Consider the following 20,997-nt stretch of genomic DNA (forward strand, 5'->3'; position numbering starts at 1 on the left):
ATGATCCCAGTTCTACCTTACAAATCCAGCTAGACCAGAGCATGTATATTGATACAGATAAGAACTGAAAACACAGACAGAGAATCCAGGACATATAAACTCCTCAGGACCAATAATAAGAGTAGCAATACCAGAAGGGGAAGGGGAAGGGGTGGGGGTGGGGGGGTGAGGAGAAGGGGGGAACTGATCACAAGGATCTACATATAACCTCCTCCCTGGGAGATGGAGACAGACAACAGAAAAGTGGGTGAAGGGAGACATTGTTCAGAGTAAGACATGAAATAATAATAATAATTTATAAATTATCAAGGGTTCATGAAGGAGCGGGGGTGGGGGGAGGCAAAAAATGAGCTGATACCAAGGGCTCAAGTAGAAAGTGTTTTGAAAAGGATGATGGCAACAAATGTACAAATGTGCTTGACACAATAGATGGATAGATTGTGATAATGAGCCCCCAATAAAGTGATTAAAAAAAAAAGACTGAGTTCCTGCCCAATAGTGTTGTACAGTCCACCCTGCACACAGAAACCAAACACATACGGTGTGAAGAGCAAGACGCACTGTCAACTGCCTGAGAGACCAAAGTCGGGGGCTCAGGAAACATGAGCGATTGTGGCTACAGGGCTCACCCAGGCCAAAGGCAGATGATCAGAGCCAGCATTTCCCAACAACAAACAAAGGGAAGATTTCAGAAAATAAGATGTTCTAACACGATGCTGTGGACTCGGGCCAAGTTCTCAGTGCGGAGTGCCTAGAGGATAAACAGTCACTCCCAGGGGAACCCCAGCTCTCCCATCTCCCATTATTCCCCTGGCTTTGTAACATGATCTAGGCAACTCTACAAAGGGTCCCAGGAGCAGGCATTCCCATGGGCGCCCCACTCGCTCTGCTGGTGGTTCTAGTTTAGGGGCACGGGAGACATGCCCAAAGAAAGAGAATGAGCGGCAGAAAGGGGGCGACAGAAGGCAGCTGCGGCTGCCTCCCTTTCTGCGGCATTTCCAACTGCCCCACGCCTGACAAGAAATGGTCGGTAGCAGAGAGCAGGTTGGGGCCTCTGCAGCTTGGTTTTACTGAAATCCAACTCTCCCTGGAGGGGTTAAGGGCCTTGTGGTTAAAGGGAAACGTGCCCCACACCAGAACATAAACCAACCAGGCGAAGGCAGTCTTCGGCAAGCCTGCTGCTGGCCTGGGTTGGCCTCTCGGTCAAGGCTCTCCCCGGCAGGTGAAGGTCCCTCTGTCCACATACCTCTCACGATGGCTGAGGGGGTTTTACTCATCCATCCATCCTTCCATTCATTTACTCTATTTGGGGTTCAACCTAGCACTTTATGCAGAAGGCTTCCCTAAGAAGGACTAAGCACCACAAACTGTGTGAGATGTTATCACAATTCCGGCACTCTGCCGGGGAAGCAGGCCCCCCTCCCGGTCACGGAGGGCGGTGCCAGGACCCAAGTTAATGGGCCAGCTCAGGTCCCGCCTCCGTCGCCCACAGCTGCTTTTGGTACAGTTGATTCCTCCCTGCCAGCCTTTCCGGCTCAGCCTGGGTGCTTCCTCATGTTCTAGATTTTTATAGGGTGCAGTGGCCCAGGGTCGGGCCTCAGAGCCTCAGATCTCTGCTCGTCTCTCTCTCCACTCACTCCCTCAGCCATCTAAAGCCATGGTGTCACACGATGATGACTCCCAGAAGCTCATCTCCAGCCCAGCCCCACCCTTAAACTGCATCACAATACACTCAGTAGCTTCACTTCAGACTGGACAGGTCAGCACCCATGAGCCCCCTGCGTAAGCCTGTCCCTGCCAGTGCATGGTCACTCGATCTTCCCTTGTAGTTGCCCTTAAGTGTCACTTTTCTATACAGCCACGTGGACCCAGAACCAGGCTTTGTCCCAGCACCTCCCTTGCCATTCAATGGCAAGCTACCCAATTGTCTACCTAGACTATGGACAGACGCTCCCAACTGTCTTCCGGTGACTTGTCCTCCACAACCAATTCCTCATGGCATGGCTGCAATAATCCTTTTCCAAAGGAAATCAAATCCTGGGCCCACATAGCTGACAAGAGGTGAGTCCCTACGACGGAGAGAAAACGCCCACACCCCAACGAGGAGTCAAGCCAACCAAACACAAAAGGAGCAAAGACATGAGCAGACACCGAAGACGTGGCTGCAGGCAGCCAACAAGCCCCGAAGAGATGCTTGTGAGCACCAGCCATTAGAGAGATGCAAATCGGAACAATCAAGATAGCATCTCATCCCAGCAATAATAGCAGTGATGGGGTGGGGGAAATAGGAGACAATCAATGGCGGCAAGGGTGGGAGGAGGTGACAACACTCATACCCTGATGGTGGAACTGTTAAATGATGCGGTCCCTTTGGGAAATGGTATTATTATTATTTAGTTAGAAACAGAGATACCATAGGTTCCGTCAATCCCACTACTACGTACAGACCCTAGAGAAATAAGATCCATGACAAAAACAGATAGATGCACGCCAATGTTTATCAGCCTTATTCACCATGGCAAAAAGCTGTACATGACCTCAGTGCCCATCAGTAGGTAAAATAACTAAGCTACATACCCACATAATAATGCATCTGCGAAGCACCTTACCAACACAGGTGAACCCGGAGGACATTATCAAGCCAGTCACAAAGGCACAACTGAGGTACGCAGCCACTATCAGTACAAGACAAGGTTCCCACACAAAAAGAAACACTCTGTGATGGTAACCAGCAATGAGAAAGAAAAGGAGGGGAAATCATTAACTAGTGAGGCTTGCTGTGAGGTGGCATGGTGTCCACTTCCAATTCCCAGCAAGCTTAATACAAGAGAGTGAAACACTGTCCCGTGCCCACCTCCTCACGCTGATTGCTCTACCTGAGTCCAGTGTTGTGGTCACTCATATCATTGGAGGTCTCCCCCTTTTGAGCAGAATGTCCTTCTCCCGAGACTGATCAGTTATGACCTGTAGACACCATCCGACCCTGGAACGGAACCCACTCTCAAGATGACCCTCTCAGCCAAAACACCCAGGAGAGTTTTGCCCCTCAAAGCAATCAACCACACAAGCCACAAAGGGAAGTATGTGCCCCCAAAACAAAGCACACGAGGCAGGAAGGCTGTGCAAATGGAAATGGGGAGCCCAGGAAGGAAGAGAGAAGAGGGCAGTCACATGGAGAAGGTTGCAGCTGATGGCAGGAAACAAAATGTGTACAACTGCCTGGAGGGGAAACTGATTTGCTTTGTAAAGGTTCCCCCAAACCACGATAAAAGGTTCAACAACAACAGCGAAATGCCATGCCCCTGCTAAACCCACTGATGGCTCTCTCTCTCATTCTGAGCCAAAGGCAGACATTACCATAACCGGCAAGATGGCAGCATCAGGCAGACCCTACATAAATTGCCCTCCACGCCCACCCTCTCTGAAGTTCTGGGCCCACTCTCTCCAGCCAATGTTCTTGATGTTTTAAGCCTCGGATCAGATCGATCTTCTCCTTAGATGAGAAGCCTAGCTTCCTCACTTCCTTCGGGTCTCTGATCAAACAGCATCTCACCAAAGAGGCCCTTCCTGACCACTATAGACTCATGGAAGCCCTCCAGACCCTGCATTATTGTCCAGCTTAGCACTCACTGGGCACATTACATATTTGTTCATTGATATCGTCTGTTTTCTTCCAGGAGGACATAAGCTCCCAAAAGAACACGAACCTTGACTGCTTTGCTCACTGTATTTATTCCCCGGGGTCCAGAACCAGGCCCAGCACACCACAGACACTTAATAGTCACTGAGTGGGTACACAATACTTTCCCCCTCCTCCCTCCCAGCAAAATAAATACATCATTCACGGCCAATGAATTGATGCCCACTCATAATGTCCCTATAGCACCGGGTAGAGCTGCCCCCTGTGAGTTTCTGAGAGTATAACTTCTTATGGGAGGAGAAATGGCCTTTCTCCTGAGGAGCAGCTGGTGGCTTTGAACCATTGACCTTACGGATCACAGCTCAATGTGTAACCACTATGCCACCAAGGGTTCAAATGATGCCCAGCGTCGCTTTATTAAGAGAAGAAACCTCACACCAGCTCGGCTAAAGGAATATTCTCTTCTGTCTTTGAAAAAGTTTTCTCCGATCTGGAGGCTTCCTTAGGTACTGCTTAGCAATCCTTGCGCTACTCTGAGTTGTGAGAAGTGTCTGTCTGTCTCCCTGTCTGTTTCATTCATTCGTGTGTTCATTTTTCTGTCTGGATGCCGAGGCCTGCCAGTGCCAGGCAGTGTCACCTGTTGGGCCCAGCCCTGGCCCTCAGCCTCCCTCTCCACCTCGTGCAAACATCCTCCAGGCACCGCCTTCCCCCACAGGCCCCGGGCAGCCCAAGGCTCTCCTTCCCTCTGGGCTCCCCTGCCTGTCATCTTCCTCTGTGTTTGGTCCTATGTCATCTGGAACCTTCCTGAGAAAGGGGGTTTGATTCTGCTCCTCCTGGCAGGGCAGGTGGCTTCCTGACTAGAGGCCGAGTGACACAGGAACCAGGGCCTTGGCTGGCTGCCTGATGTCATTGGACATGACCTTGGGTGGCCTCACTCACTGCCATCCAGTCAATACGTTGCGCTCCTCGGTGTCAAACAGCAGCCAGGTTACTCTCGTATTTAAAGACTCGATGGGAAAATAAAGGATGCATTTAAAGAGTAGAGTACCTGGAAGAAGAAAATTACTGGGAGAACAGAAGCAATAAAACCAAATTCACCCACACCGTCCAGAGTAGAACTGCCTCTGTGGGTTTCCACAGCTCAAAAGTAGAAAGCCTCCTCCTGCTCCCATGGCCTGGCCGGTGGCTTCAAACTGCTAACCTGGTGGTTAGCAGAACAGTATGTACCCTATTATGTCACCATGGCGCCTTTGAAGCAAAAGAATGCGTCCTACACGCATCTCCACATGGAACATGCTATCTATTAACTAATTAAGCCAGTAACATGCACACTTTTATTCTAAAACTCCAACAAACTCACTGCCAGGGAGTGGATTCTGACTCACCGCGGCCCTAATGGCTAGAAGGCGAACATGAACATGAGACTTACTGCAACCTAGGCCCTGTGCCAGGGTTCACATCTACACAGTCATCACTGACCCCCAACACAGTCCTTGGAAGCTGCGGGCACAGCTGCCGTTGAGTTGACACTGATGGGTGACCACCCCACGGGGGCAGGGTGAGCCCCCCGTGCGGTTGTCTGGGCTGTGGCTGCAGCAAATCACCAGACCTGCCTTCCGAGTAGCCTCTGGGTGGCTCTGAACCTCCAGCCTCGTGACTAGTGGTCGAGGGCTTGACCATGTGCACCACAGATGAGGAAGCTGTGGTGCTGGCTGGGTAACTCATTATCCAAGGTCACACAACTAATAAATGGCAGTTCTAGGCAGGTGCTCCAGTAGGTAGCGCAAAGGTACTTTATTTCATAATCGGGTTAACTGAGCATCCAATTTTGAACCAAAGGAAATGGTATTTGAGCAATGCCTGGTATTTTCCCATTAAGAAGTTGCATAAATGTGTTACAATGTGCTTTGTGCCCTAGGGGGGTGGGGGCAGGCTGCCCTTCTGCCGGGGTCTGGGACACCCATCCTGCAGCTCTACTCTGCCAGGTGGTAGCGGGAGTCTTGCCGAGAAACCGCATTCAGAAAGCGGCATGTAAATGATGGCACGCTCTTCACCAACATGAGCAGAGACCGGAAACAAGAACGAAGATGCTAAGGTGCTAACGGTTGTCTTTGCGGGCAGGGGTATTACAGATGGTTTTATTGTCGACTTTCTGTTTTGACCGTTTCTAGGTCTCTGAGAGTGACAATTTTCACTTCTATAGCTAAGAGAAAATATAAGTCGGGTGGCATAGTGGGTTACTTACTGGACTGCTAACTTCAAGGTCAACAGTTCCAAACCACCAGCCGCTCCTCGAGAGAGAGAGAGATGAGGCTGTCTACTCCTGTAAGAGGGACTGTCTCGAAAACTCACTCGGTGCTGTAGGGCTGCTACAGATCAGAAGCGGTGTGATGGTGGAGAGTTTTTGTTTTATTTTTTTTCGGTTATGTTTACCTTGTATTTAAATAAAAGCACAGCTGCATGATCTCATGCAAAACATAGCTTACCAGTAAATCAATTTCTTGTGCAAATGTATTAGCTGGAAACGTTTTACTCAATGCTGCAGTATTTGTTCAGCCACCTGACACCCCTACGCCCCCAACCCCATGTGAAGTTACTGTTGGTTTTTCAGTGGGTAAGAAGGGTGAGGCCCACAGAGGGCATATTCTGCCCAGGCTATTAAGATGAGCCCAGGACACAAGCCCCACTGCGAACAGACACAAGCCCACCTTCTTCCATCGCATGGACTTGCTACCAAAGTTCCCTATAAAAGGAACCGTGCTGAAGGGAGACATCGGACAGTGTAAGACATAAAAAAATAATAATTTATAAATTATGAAGGGTTCATGAGTGAGGGAGGGTGGGGTTAACATGAGGAACTGATACCAAGGGCTCAGGTAGAAAGCGAATGTTTTGAGAATGATGATGGCAACAAATGTACAAATGTGCTTGGCACAATGGATGGATGGATGGATGATGGATGGATGGATGGATGGATGGATGGATGGATGGATGGATGGTGATAAGAGTTGTACGAGCTCCCAATAAAATGATTTTAAAAAAAAAAAAAAAACCTGCCAGGTCCTGAAAATTGCAGAAAGCATTTTTTTTGTTGCAATGGTCTTGGTCTGAGAGATGGAAGAGAGAACCCCCCCACCCCCCAGTGGGAATGAACACTTTCATGGATAAATGGCCCTTCATCTCCTTGCTCAGTCCCCTTCTGTTACTTCCCTGAAGATTTTCCAGATATTGGTGTTTGCCTGGGAAACCTCCTGGCCTCACTCACACTTCTGAGTCAGAACTGAGGTCACAGAGAGGATCCATCCCAATTCCAAAATCATCCTGGGCCCAGCCATTTCCTGTGGTCACCAACCAGCTAGCATTGCTCGGAGCCGGCCCCACGATGTGTCTGAGGAACCCAGGGAATCTTTGTCTGGCCAACTGGAGAGTCTCTGACACACATCCAGGTGCCAACTCACACTCCGACTTGACCCCACCTTCCTGAGTTCGGGCAGAAAGAAAGGATGGCCTGGGAGAGATGGGGCTCTCAGATCAGCCCTGCTAACAGCAGCAGCTGTGAGGGTCCTGAGGTGTCAGCAGGAGAGCCTGGAACTCCCACCCGCTCCCCCAAGGGGATGAGTAACAGTAATGTGGGTGATGGGAGACAACGGACAGGGTAAGATATGAAATAATAACAATAATATATAGGTAATTGACCAAGGATTCACGAGCATGGGAAGATGGGGAAGGGAGAGGGGATAAGAAGCACTTATACCATGGGCTCAAGTAGAGAATGTTTTGGAAATGATGATGGCAACATATGTACAAATACGCTTGATACAATGGATGTATGGAATGTTATAAGAGCTGTAAGAGCCCCCAATAAAATGGTTTTTAAAAGAAGAAGAAAAAAAAAAAAAAGAAGAAGAAAGGTGCCTTTGAAAACCCCTCCTAAAAATTTACAATTTGGTTCTATGAAATCAGATCCTAAAACAAAAGAACCCCCCAAAATCTACTGTTTTGAAAGACCTAAGTATCAAAATTATTGAAGAAGAAACCACTCTTTTCTCTCCTAACACTGGAAGAACTTGGGGAGCAAGAGGCAAGCACAGAGAAACAGAGCGATAGAGAAAAACCATCTTCAAAGGACAACCACCACCTTCCCAAGTTTTCTCTTCTAGTTACAGTAGCACAAAATGGCCTCTGAAGGTACAAGTGTTTGTTTCCACAATAAAGACCTTTTCCGGCCCTTGCTCCCCTCAAGCTACCAAACAGCTATTCCATCCTGTGTGGGGACTTTTCTTTTTATTTTCAAACTATTTTTAACATATAGCAACGATGGAACATACAACTGCCTCTAGTTCTTGAATACTTCCAACACCCTCCCCCCCCCGACTATCACGATCCCAATGCTACCTTGCAAATCTGGCTAGACCAGAGGATGTGCACACTGGTACAGATAGCAACTGGAAACAGGGAATCCAGGACCGATACGCCCCTCAGGACCAATAATGAGAGTTTGTTTACCATGTTAAACAAATACCACCAGGATAAAACTGAAAATCCTCAAATAAAGTGGCTGAGCTCGAAGAGATCACTCCAGGTGCCGCTGGATAAAAACAGACACCACCTATTCAGGAAGACCCCCGATGGGCCAGCATCACCTGGACTCTGTGCAGAACTCAAATGCAGCAGCATCTTACGGAAAGACCCTGGGACACAAGAGTGAGTTGCCCACGTGCAAGCCCTGGTGAGTTCCACTTCTCCGGTCGGTGTCCATCTCTTCAGCAGCCACGTGTGGTTTGGCCCCATCCACACCCAAAAAGGAAGGGAATTGGACCAGACAAGCCCACTCACTCTTTCTCCCTGCCAACACGTGATCCTATAGGGATGCTCTTGTGAGTTTTCAATACAGCAACTCTTTTTCTTTAAATCATTTTATTGGGGGCTCATACAGCTCTTATCACAATCCTTATATCCATCCATTGTATCAAGCACATTTGTATATTTGTTGCCATCATCATTCTCAAAACGTTTGCTTTCTACTTGAGTCTTTGATACCATTTTCCCCTCCCTCACGAACCCTTGATAATTTATAAATTATTATTATTTTGTCATGTCTTACACTGTCCAATGTCTCCCTTCACCCACTTTTCTGTTGTCCATCCCCCAGGGAGGAGGTTATATGTAGATCCTTGTAATCAAATCCCCCTTTCTACCCCACCTTCCCTCCACCCTCCCAGTATCTCCACTCACACCACTGGTCCTGAAGGGATCATCCGCCTTGGATTCCCTGTGTTTCCAGTTCCTATCTGTACTAGTGCACATCCTCTGGTCTAGCCAGATTTGTAAGGTAGAATTGGGATCATGATAGTGGAGGGGGAGGAAGCATTAAAGAACTAGAGGAAAGTTGTATGGGCCATCATTGCTATATTGCACCCTGACTGGCTCCCTGTAAGGGGATATCCCGTTGACAGTAACTCCGGATAGCAGTACAAAGCCTTGTGTTTCTCCTGCAGAGCAGCTGATGGTTCTGAACTGCGCACCTTGTAGTTAGAGTAACCACTATGCCCCCAGAGCTCCTCAGACAAGGAGTCGTGCTGACAAAATAGGGAATTCTCCATTGAAATGTAAACTTGGAGGGAGGGGGGTCATACCTGGAATACTTTAAATCAGTGTTTCCCAAAGTGGGTGGTGCCAACCCCTAGGGGGTGCTAGAATGACCCAGGGTAGGCAGCAAAGGCAGGTGCCTACACTTTATCTTAGACAATGGGCTACAGTGTGAAGCTTATCATACAGTGTGAAGCCAGGGGCTTGCTGAGTAGTTTTTGTTTCTGAAAAGGAGCAGGTAGACCAAATAAATTTGGGAACATATCCTCTGAACGCACAAACGAGAGGAAAAAAACCCAAACAAACAAGTAGAACTTTTCATCCCTCCAAATGGTCTAGGCTTCTTCTGGTTAGGGGATTTCGCTCATTCCTGACTCCTGTTCCATTGTCCTCAACAACTCTCGATAGTGTCCCAAGGAGGTAAAGAACTCCAGGAATCAACTCCCAATACAATGAGAAGACACTCCACTGCTGCATGACCTCCACAGGAAGATCAATCACTCGCTTACTCTGTGTCCATATACCCCCATACTGCACACATGACATCCAAGCACTACTATTTCAGTCCTACCTCCTCCAATGTGGCTTTGGCTGAGCATGAGAGAGCAGAGTCCTGCAAATGGCAGCTTCCCGTACCACATGCTCAGCAGCATATCCACTTACAAGCATATTTCCTGTAGCCTTCCAGCTCCACAGGGGAGCCTGAGGCTCACCCCCACTGGAAAGGGGAGAGAATTAAGAGCAGGCCAGTTTGAATCTCAATGCAGATTTTCCTGGTTTCTACTACTGCACATTGACCCCAACAGCCATGTATCTCTCCTGGATTAAAAACTTAATGCATTCCTGAAACTCCTGCAACAAGTCCAAAATTGATCAATGAAAAATGGGGAATTTTCATCAATTTTTTTATAAATGCAATGAAGTCCAACCCAACCCAAGGTGCTCAGGCAGTTAAGCAATGAAAATAAAGTTACATAAGCAAGCATTTGAAATGTAAAATAACCAAGGATAATTGAAGTAATCATTTCGTTCTTTCTTCTTCTTTTCTCTGTCAATATTTTGGGGATAGTTGGGGACTGTCGTCTTGCAAGCAAAATACACTTACAAACAAAATTACAAACAAGAAAAAAAAAACTTAGGACAACATATCCCAGAGGTAAAGAGCCCTGAAGGTGTCGTGGTCATGTGTTTGGCTGCTAACCTCGAGGTCAGCCATTAGAAACCAGCAGCAGCTCCGCAGGAGAGAGAGGGGCTTTCTACTCCTGTAAAGAGTGTCAGTCTTGGAAACCCACAGGGGCACTTCTACCCTGTCCTAGAAGGTCACCGTGAGTCAGAATGGATTGATGGCAGCGAGCTGACTTGTGGTTTTATCCTACTGGGAGTTAAAAACAGTGCCTCCCAACCTACAGAAAGGGGCTCATCGGCCTCGCAGACTACGGGCAGTTGAACGTGCTCCTTCATCTTTCTTCCTTAACTGGGAGCAGAACATTCAAAGGCAGGAGTGTGTAATTTAAATGTCTAGACCTTACTCTGACTAAGAACTTCTGTCACTTACTGATGGAGATCAAAGGCGACGGCTCCATGTAAGGACCCAGAGCCTCCCAGCTAGACCCAGACACGGCATCAAGAGAAATGGGGCAAAGGCTGAACTCGCTCAGGATTTCATTTTCGGTGGACCTACAATCGATGCTTATAGAAGCTATGGTCAAGAAATCAAACCATGTATCGCACTGGACAAATCTGTGGCACAAGATTGATTTCAAGCATCAAAGAGGAAAGCTGTCACTTTGAGGACTAAGGGGCCTCTAGCCTAAGGTGACCAGATGTCCTGCTTTTGGTAAGATAGTCCCAAGTTTGAACAATTTTTCCCGCGTCCCACAGAGTTTTTAAAAAGTCCCGATTTTTGGAAAGAATGCACGACAAGCTACGGTATATGGTTTTCGGCCACCTTGTCACTATTTCGCCAGGATATGAGTTTTATCAAAGGTGTCCTGCTTCTGTCCTGCTTTACCAATGCTAAAATCTGGTCACCTTACTCTAGCCCAAAGCGTGGTACTTTTGACCACCTCATATGCTTGTGCAAGCCAGACAGGGACTGAGGAACACCACAGAGGATCGGCTGCCTTTGAATTATGGTGCTGGTGAAAAATATTGACAGTATGGACTTCCAGAAGAACAAAGAGATCTGCCTTTGACAGCCAGAACGTTCTTGAGAAGCAAGAATGGTGGTGAGACGTTGTCTCGCCTACTTTGAACATGTTATCAGGAGCGACCAAGCCGAGGAAAAGGACATCACGCTTGGTGGAGCGGAGGGTCAGCAGAAAATACGAAGGCCCCCATCCAGATGGATGGCACCGCGACTGCAATAATAACGGCTCAAACAGGATCGCTGAGAGCCTGGAGTGGGGCAGGGCAGCGTGCTGTGTGCTTATAAAAGCCAGCTAACAACACACAAGCTGCTATCCCCGAACTCATAAAGTCAAATATATGTATATAAACCATTGTGACGACAGCGTTTCCTACAAAGGGTCTGTCGTATGAGTCAGAGTCAAATGACCGGCAGTGAACGACATCAACAAACATCGTTTATTTATTTAAACTGATTTGGGCATGTTTTTATTTGTTTGTTTTTAAGTCCTCTTACCACTCCCCTCCTCCCCCCAAAATATGAACTATCAAAGCTGTGAAACAAATTTCCCATAGGCACGAAGATGCAGTCATCAACTTCGTCGTTGCTACACAAATGTCCTGGACGCCCAGAGACAGAGTGTGTTTGGATTGCTCTCAATTACTTTTGAGCTCATTGAACCCATGAAGACCTAGCGTTCCAGAGGTCCAGAGGAAGAGTCCATGGTGCAAGCAAGAAGAGAACCACATCCTTTCCATTCAATTAGAAGTATTTAAGAAGACCAAGGGGGTCGGTGGGGCGAGGAGCATCAGAGGATGAGACAAGTCATTTCCCTGCATCTGGGGACTAGTGTTGGGTAGGGCAGGGCTAATCCGAAGGTGGAGGGGCATTTCCTTCTCCCTCTAGGGCCCTTAAGAAGAGTGCCTCACAGGTTGCCAATGCCATCACGAGGAAAGCCACCTCAATGAACACTTGGGTGACAGAATAGACTTAAGTGAGAGGGTCAGGCCCAGCTTTCTTGGGAGGTTCTCAGTTGCCTAAGGGGTGGAACAGAATCCCTCATTTTCCACAGACCTGAGAACACCAGGGAGGGGTTGAGTTGTCCACTACAGACTTCCTTAGGGCCCACCATGGTGTGGAGGAAATGTGGTAGATGTAAATGAAGTCCTGGGTCAGTGGCCAAAGGGGAGAAAACCCCGGGGTTTCTGTGCTGTAAGGGTCCTACTGTGGTCAAGTCAGTGAAGGAGAATCTCAAAGTCCTCACAGGAAGGGTTCCAGCTCTTTGGTCACAGATGGCAGAACAGCCAGCAATAAAGCAGTCATGCCTCAAGAACAAGTCCAGGCCAGTCAATCCACACCAGAGACTCAGAGGGTCCAGAGTTGGGGGGCCCTGCCTCTCCCTTCATACCCCCACCGGGTATGATAGCTATGGTTTTGTGTCAACATAGTTGAGCCAGAATTATCAATGGTTTAGTAAACTGTAGTCATTCTCCATGATGAGATCTAATACACTATAACCATCTTCACGATGAGATCAGCTATGGGCAGCCAATCAATTAAAAGGAAATTTCTCCAGAGCTATTGTCCACATCCAATATGTGTGGACACTGTAGAAGAGTTTGCTTGCTTTTTACTCAGTCTGGATCCTGCCTCGTATTCATCATCTGACTGCAGTTTTTAAAAATTAGGCCAGAAACCTGTCTTCTGACCTAAGGATCTTGGGGGATGTCAAGAGGCTGTCATTTTACGTGATAACCTAGATTCATTCACCCCTGAAGCCTGAAATTTGCCATCAAGGTCTGTGAATCTTGGGTTCATTAGCCCCTGCAGCTGCATGAGTCAGAGGAAGCCTCCCGCTTGACATCCGACCCACGGCTTGAAACTTGCCTGCCTTTACAACTGTGTGAGTCATTTCCTCGAGATAAACCTCTCTGTGGAAAACATATGTAAGTGTCACTAGAAGCCTTGTCGAGAGTAAGCTGTTAGGCGATCACATTCAACACCATATTGGCAAGGAAGGGGTGAAGGAAACAGAAATCTAGAAGACCCAATATTTTACTTAAAGAAGCTGAGCACTTGCTAAAAGTGTCTACCTTGACTGAATAAGACCTCGTTTTCGATATTAGGCTAAATGTATATCCTTTAGCCTCCACCACCTCACAAGACCAGGACTGATGATACAGCATAGATCCATTATGCCGTAATTCATTTCCAATTGTGCTGTCTGATTTTTGTGGGTCAGGCCCTGATGATGTGAAAAGAGGCCAGCCAGAGTCAGTATTTGAGAAATTCAGTGTCTTTCGGTGGCCCCTGGACAATAATATCTAAAATACAGTCATGAGAGGAGAGACTTAAAAAAAAAGAAAGAAAAAACGCTGTGTGTGGTCCAGTAAATGAAATGATAAACTCTGAAGGAATTCAGAGAAGGCTTCCCAGAAACAAGAATTTCAACCTACATCTTGAAGGGCAAGAGAGAGGTTTTCTGGATGAAAATGGGAGAAACAGACTTGAATTCACTAAAACAAAAATAAGAGTAAGTAGAGGTAACGTACTGCAGACATATAAGAGCAATTCTCAGACCTGAGAAAAGAATTTAAATGCAAGTATTTGGGGGGGCGGGGAGACCTCAGAAATGAGAACAGACTCAGACAGAACTGGGCCCTATGGCTTGATTCTCCTTCTTGGGGCTTGATTCCTACAAAATACTGGCTTCTCCCAGTCAATGGCCTCCACTCGAATCCACACAGAATTATCACCAAGATGGGAGATCTCTCTCTAAACTCCACTTTAAACAATCCCAAGGGGAAACAAATAATTGGCCAAGTTTGTGTCATGTGCACACCCGAGGTCAATTGCTGTGGCCGGGCAGAACCGGTGCTATGCTCGGTGGGGTCAGGACGAGATGTCCACTCGACTGCACCCGGGGAGGCAGGGTCACGTGAGCAGAGCAGCAGCGCGTGGACCGCAGGCAGAGCAGTGAAGGAGCTACTCCTTAAAGCAGGTGACAAGGGAAGATGGCAGGCTGACAAAAGTCATTACCCAAGCCAACACGACAGCTCCCAAGACTCTAGCAGCTGGCACTCATCAATATTTCCATAACCCCATGAATCCACAGTCCACGAGGCAGACGCATTTTCTATTACTTTAATAACGATGCATTTATGTCTGACTGCACATTTTCTTAGCGGGACCACCTGCCTGTTGAAACCTCCCAGTTACCATCGCAATGACATCTCTTCCACAAGGCTGCCAGCTTGAACCGGTTTCTTTGCCTTGAGTTTCCATGGGAATGTATCCAGACCTCTCCTATGGAATTTACCACTTTCTACTACATGTAATTAATGTAACTGGATAAACACCGTAGGGGATTAATAACCTTCCCCCAACCAGGGGTGGAAGACTCGAGGGGTGGGACAGAGGGCATGCTGGGGAGGACCTTAAACTTGAGAATAAAATTTCAATCCAGTCTTCATCCCAACTAGAGATTAATGGAGGACGATACCTTGCCTCAGGATTTGAGCTAGCCCAAAATAAAAGGGGTGGGAAATCCATTTCAAAATTTGGCAAGGTATTTGTTTAACTACAGGGAACCAGGAGGATTAAGCAGCCTTGTTGCTTGGCATACGGCTTGTAATGGGCCCCCTCCTGTGCACACAAAGGTAGGCCTCCAGGCAAAGTCTGAAATGGAAACGGCTCCGCACGAGGTTAAACACTATCTGTATTATGAGCCAAAGAAATCTCAGCAGGTTATGTCACCTTTAGGAAAATGTTCCTCTATCTAAATATGGATTTCTGTAATGACTCATCCCTTCTATGGTATTCAGGCACCTTTGGGGGAATTTCAGGACTGAGTAGACACAAGCACACACACGCACATGGGTGTGTACATGTGCGTATTCAAGGAAGCTTGCTTTCATAAGCAAGGGGGCAAGAAAGAGGAAGAGACACAAGTGAGTGAGTTGGCCCATGAGATAAAAGTAACTCCACCTGAAAAACTATCATTAAATCTTCTAAAATGGCTTCATCCCACGAGCCACTGTCTGTGTCAAAGATTGCTGCTCAGATTACATGCCTGTCCTCAAAACATGAAATGGTGCTGTTGTTGAGTTGTTTCCAACTCATCGGGACACTCGGACCACAGAGCAAAGCGTGGCCTGGCCCTGCACCTTCGTCGTGGAGCTCTTCGTTGCTGCCGCTGTGTCCATCGAGTTCCTGGAGGGTCTTCCTCTTTATTGCTGCCCTTCTACTTTACCAAGCATGTTCAGACATTAATTAAGTTCACGAAAAAGCCAAAGCTGGTCTCCCGATTTGCATCTCCATCGCTGGCACTCACAATCTCTCTAACTTAGTCTCTAACCTTTCTCTGTTGAAATGAATCTGATAACTTTCCAGGACACAATGGATGAGATTCTACCTGCTTTTTTCTCAATCTGTCCCACCTCTTCCTCTCATCAGCAACCCACCAGGTGCTCCAGCCATCTGTCCACGTGTCCCCAGCCCCAACGCTATGCTGTGCATGTGTACCTGTATGTGTATATGGATTTACCAAGGCTTAAGACTTACCTTGTTTCTCCCCCCAGGTTTCTCTAGCACCTTTATTCCTAGTCCAAGATTCACAGGAAGAGAAAAGGAAGCTCAGACAGTAAGACACGATAGTGACTTCTGAACGCAAGGCAACTAACTTTTGAAACTCGCCATCTTTTATTCCTACTAGGAGGCAGTGAAGCATGCTGGGAAGAACAAGCCTCCTGCGGTCAGGTGTCTTGGTTCTAGGTCTCACTCTGCCATTATTGGTTCTCGTCTTGGGCAACTCTTTCCTCCTCTCTGAGCCTTAGCGTTCCCAAGTAAACAATGACGAGGATGATCACATTGAACTCACCAGAGGACACGTAAGAAACACGCTTTATACACTGTCATTCATTCCTTCTCCTTCCATATGCTGCCAGCGTCCTGCCTCCCTTGTGTTTTCTAGCACAGCCTCAGACATAACTTGAAAACTCTCTAGGCCTCGATGTTCTCACTTGTAACACCGATATGCGAGCTATTTTACAGTGTTATTTTGAGAATCAGATCTCAAGTATGTAAAGTTACCGACTATAGCTTCATCCATGTTAAGTATTTTAACAAATTACCACCATCACTGTTAGTCATTTTGATTATGATTACCGAAAATCTGGGCCTGGCTAAGCTCTCCAAGGCTGCTGGGCTTGCTACTGCCCACTGCCGTCTTTAGCAAATGCAGATTCATTTGGCACAAATTTAAAACGAAAAGAAAACCACGTTCTGTCCTTAGAGAGGCCTGCGAGGCGGCGAGAAGAAAACAAGTGGATAAGCAGCGCCAAGAAAAGAACCCTTGAACATTTCCTGTGTCCCAATGGCTAGTGGTAAAATCTACCTTTTTACAGATTAAGTGATAAGTATGGAAACCTTAGGAAAAGTCCAATCCCCATATTTTTCTAATCTTTGACTAATAAACAATACATTTCTTGGTTGAATCTACTGAAACCAACAAAACAAAAATCCAAGCATTCCTGGAGCCCTTGAAGCAGAACGGCCGTGGATTTGAGCCCACACCAATCATTAACCACTAGGCTCCCAGCACAACCTTCCTGCTGGTGAAACACAAAAGGGTACCTGAGGAGAAGCCCGGGAAGACATCACGGGCAGCTTGGGTTTGAACATTATTGTTGCTTTGTTGACATCACACTCCCCTGGGGACGATCATCCTTCCCAAGGGCACCGCGGCTTCTCAGACACCATGTTTGCTCTTCCCTTTCAAAGGACGATCTACACTGTTTATTTGTTTTAAATGTGTCATTGGGTTTATGCTAACCTGATTTTCTTCTTATATCCAATTTTCTCATACTATTAAGCCCTCTTTTTATATTTTCACCTCACTTTCTAAACAAGGCAGGTGTGTGTTTGTGTGTGTGCGTGTGTGCGTGCTATCATGTGTGTTGCTATCAAAGAACAGTGATTACAAGGACACGATAGAGCATTAAAAAGGAAAGGGATACTAACAAAGAGTGCACAGAAGCTGGACATAATAGCAGGAAATGAAGGAGCATATTCCAGATCAAATGCAGGAGGGTGGCTAATATAGCCGTGCGTCCTAAGCCCTCAAAACTTCCATCATGATCCCCCTGGTGGTTAGAACCTTTCTCAAACTGACGCCAGATGCTGAGAACGACGAATAGAAGGTAGGAGAGAATGGGGAATAAATGGGGAATAAATTCAAGTTCCCTTAGTTTTAAAGATTGGTTAAAATACCTTGATTATCCTCTAAGAAAACAGAATTTTTCACATGGGGCCTTAGGCTGAAAATGCAGGTGCCGTGGGGCATCTGCTGCTGTAAAGGTAGCATGCATAAGTCCTGGGAGATTTGGGGTTCATTACAAATGATCAGACTCCTGTAAGTGAGAACTCTCTCTGTTTGGTTGAGTACTTGCCCCCACCCCCCACCCCCCCACACACACACACAGAGAGTAGTGTCTGACACTCAGCAATGTTGGTTGAACACATGAATAATTCCCCAGCAAGTCACATTTGGAGGACCATCATTTCCATCTACAGCATAAAGTAGCACTCAGGCCAATTCACCTCTAAACCTCTTTTCACCGTGAGGGCTCCTGATTTTGAGAGTCCAGTCAGCTGACATGACAGCCCAGACCAAACCCCCCTTCACAATGCTGCCCCCATCAGCTGGTGAAGAGCAAGCTAGGGTGACAACTCGCAGGGCTCTCAGCTGCCCTGCTCTTCCCATTGTCTTCTGTTTGGGGAGCCAAGAGCCCATTATCTTCACATCCCAGATACCTGCTTTTACTTGAATTGGGCTTAATTTACACATAGCTATGTTATGACTTTTTGCTGTAGCTCGAACTGGCCATGCTCCGACTTGGGATTTAAAACAAGAACATGATTAATATAATCTCTACTCTCTACTGGACTCTCAGGTTTTCCTCTGGTTTCCTAATGGCTAATCCCCTACCTTCCAAGTCATCAAACTGCCTGGGTCCCTAACAACATAGGTATCCAGCTAGTCACACACTATAAATACAGAACTAAACGAAAGCAATGCTTCCCAAAATGCAACTGGATTCAAATTAGCATGAAGACTGCATATTTCATAGTCCTAAGCGAGCGGATTCCAGGAGTTCTCACAGCACCAAAATCAATAAAATCTACTCCAAAGTAGTATGTCACACCATACCACCCCTCTCAAACGGAATTTCAGTGCTTTTTCAAACATTTGATTTGGAAATACTTTCAAATTTACAGAAAAGCTGAAAGAAGATGAATCACACAAAGAACACCCATCTCTCTATTGTTAACATTCTATCCCTCGTTCTATTTGTGCACTTGCTCGCTCTCACAAGCACAGACCTGTGCCGTTGTGCGAATGTTGTATATGTTTTTCCTTCTGAACCACTTCAGTGGTAAGTTGTATAGATCAACTGAGGCCTTTTATCCCTAAATAGACAAAAATAAAATAAAACCATATTCGTTATCAGTAAGTCAATGTTAATTCATAGCAACCTTATAGGACAGGGTAGAACTGCCTCTGTGGGTTTCTGAGACTGTAACTCTGTACAGAAGTAGAAAGCTTTGTCTTTCTCTCAAGGAGTGGCTAGTAGTTTTGAACTGCTGACCTTACGGATCTCAGTTTAATGTATCAACACTAACTAGCAGAAACGTAGTTATATCTAATATAATTTTTTTAATTCTTCCCTGACAGGATTTCAAGAGTAAGCAGTAGCGGCACAGGACAAGAAATCTGCTGAAGTTGGCTTTCTCTCTCCTAGATGGTCAACAATTCTTATCCAGAAGGCTGGCCTTGATACAGCAAAGAAGAAGCAAACACACACCTCTTGTTTTATTTTAGAAGGAGGGGGAAGGACCATTACAAAATCACTCTCAACGTGGACAACAGGTAGGCTAGAGTTCACTCTCCTCTAGGAAGTAGAAAATTCAGCGCTACACAAAGGGCTTCAGAAAAGCTCATGGAAAAGGCCCACAACATTTTTATTCCATTTCCCCATGAGCTTTTAACAGTCCCTCTTAAGAGAATGGGTGTTTTCCCACAGGTCTATGCTGCAGAGACAACCTGCTTTCAAAGATACCTCTTCTGCTTGGAAGCTCATAAAAATGTCCTCCTGGCATTGAAAACAGAACCCCAGGAGTTCCAGCACAAGACAACAGATGGCAAGGGCTCCTCACTACCTTTATCGCTCTTAAAACTCACAAGGCAGCCGTGGCCTTGCTGATCCTCCCTGCGGATGGCGCAGCCACAACACTGCGGGCCCTCAGCGGCACTCACGGGGCTTCAGCTGGCTCGATGCTGAGCCAAGGCCTGCACCACACGAGGGGAGTTTCCATGGGGGGAATAAGTGAAATCAGTCCACTCCATTAGCAGTTACACTGCGGCTAAACGGCTCTTCTTCCTTTGGTATTGAAGGATTTTGCTTGCATTGTAATTACAGCTAATAAACTTTTCAAATATATGATCGACTGTATCCCCTGGCGATAACATACTTCCTTGTTGAACGTTTGTTTTATTTCCCAACCTGTTCTTATGGACATACTTAAATTCAATACAACATATGAAACAGAACCATTTTCTTCTGTGCCGAACATTAAAAACAACAACCACATGAAATCATCCTTGAAAACAAAACACAAAAGGAGGAGCAGGTGGGTAAGGGACCCAGGCAGAGCTCCCTATAAATCCCAGGAGCCCCAGACGGGCTGAAATCAACACCACCTCTCTATTGTCAAGGTAACTAACTTAGGGTAAGTGATGCCAAAACACGGCCCTAAAGGTCCGCTCATTTCCAAGGGAATCGCGCACGCAAACCAGAATACCACGTTAGGATTCAAAGCGAAAGGAAAGGCAGGCGAAAGCGTCCCGAGTGTGCGAAGTCTCCCTCAGAGCCTTCAGACTTGTGTCAGCATGCGCTTCCATCGGCACAGTCTGCCCGAGACGCAGAGGGGCAACCAGCGGTCTGGCTGGCCTCCGCCAGGGTGAAACCCAAACCACCACTTCTCTACCTTGTCTCGAGGCCCGGCGCCGAATCTTCATTTTGGGGAAGGAAGGCCAGGAGTAGTTGAAAGGTGAGTCGGAGTCGGAATCCATCGCTGCGTTTGGGGGAGTCCACGGATGAAAGGGCGGCGGCACAGCAAGCTCTCAGGCGGGTGTGCGTCCCGAGAGTCTCCCGGTGATGTCAAAGGAAGGAATGGGGCAGGGTGCAGCAGGGAGGGGAGAGGCGATCAAGGTTTTGCTTCCTTCGGGCGTTCAGGCGTGTAGACGGAGAAGGAGGCTGTAAATATTCAAGCCAAACTAGAGAAGCAGACGAGGGAGAGGGAGGGGGAGAGGGTGAAGGAGAGGGAGCTAAGCTGCGGGCTGATACATCGCAGCCCAGTTATTCAGGAGGTCACCAGGAGCAGATGAATCATTAACTCCCCTCTCCGTGTGACTGGAAATGGGAAAGAAAGGAAGGTGGCTGAGTGCTGGAAGCAAGCTGGCTGAGCGCTGGAAGCAAGCTGGCTGCTGCCTGGCTGGCTTGAGATTCTGTGCGGGTGCCTTGTTGTCGCTCTGAGGCTGGGGGTGCTCGTGCCCAGGAGAGCCACCCTGGGCCATGAG

General features: G+C 47.2%; 1 protein-coding gene across 1 annotated transcript in view; it reads right to left on the reverse strand.

Moving 5' to 3' along the window:
• ARHGEF28 (Rho guanine nucleotide exchange factor 28) overlaps positions 1 to 20,636 on the reverse strand; it is a 152,666-nt gene extending 132,030 nt beyond the window's left edge. Inside the window, exon 1 of the mRNA XM_045285225.1 lies at positions 20,406 to 20,636. Within this exon, the coding sequence (XP_045141160.1) occupies positions 20,406 to 20,490 (85 nt within the window). The 5' untranslated portion in view covers positions 20,491 to 20,636. The remainder of the gene's footprint in view (positions 1 to 20,405) is intronic.
• Between the last annotated feature and the right edge of the window lie 361 nt (positions 20,637 to 20,997).

The sequence above is a fragment of the Echinops telfairi genome, unplaced genomic scaffold, assembly GCF_000313985.2.
Source record: "Echinops telfairi isolate 266 unplaced genomic scaffold, ASM31398v2 ScPeMD7_7469;HRSCAF=8507_1, whole genome shotgun sequence".
In the NCBI taxonomy this organism is placed as follows: domain Eukaryota; kingdom Metazoa; phylum Chordata; class Mammalia; order Afrosoricida; family Tenrecidae; genus Echinops; species Echinops telfairi.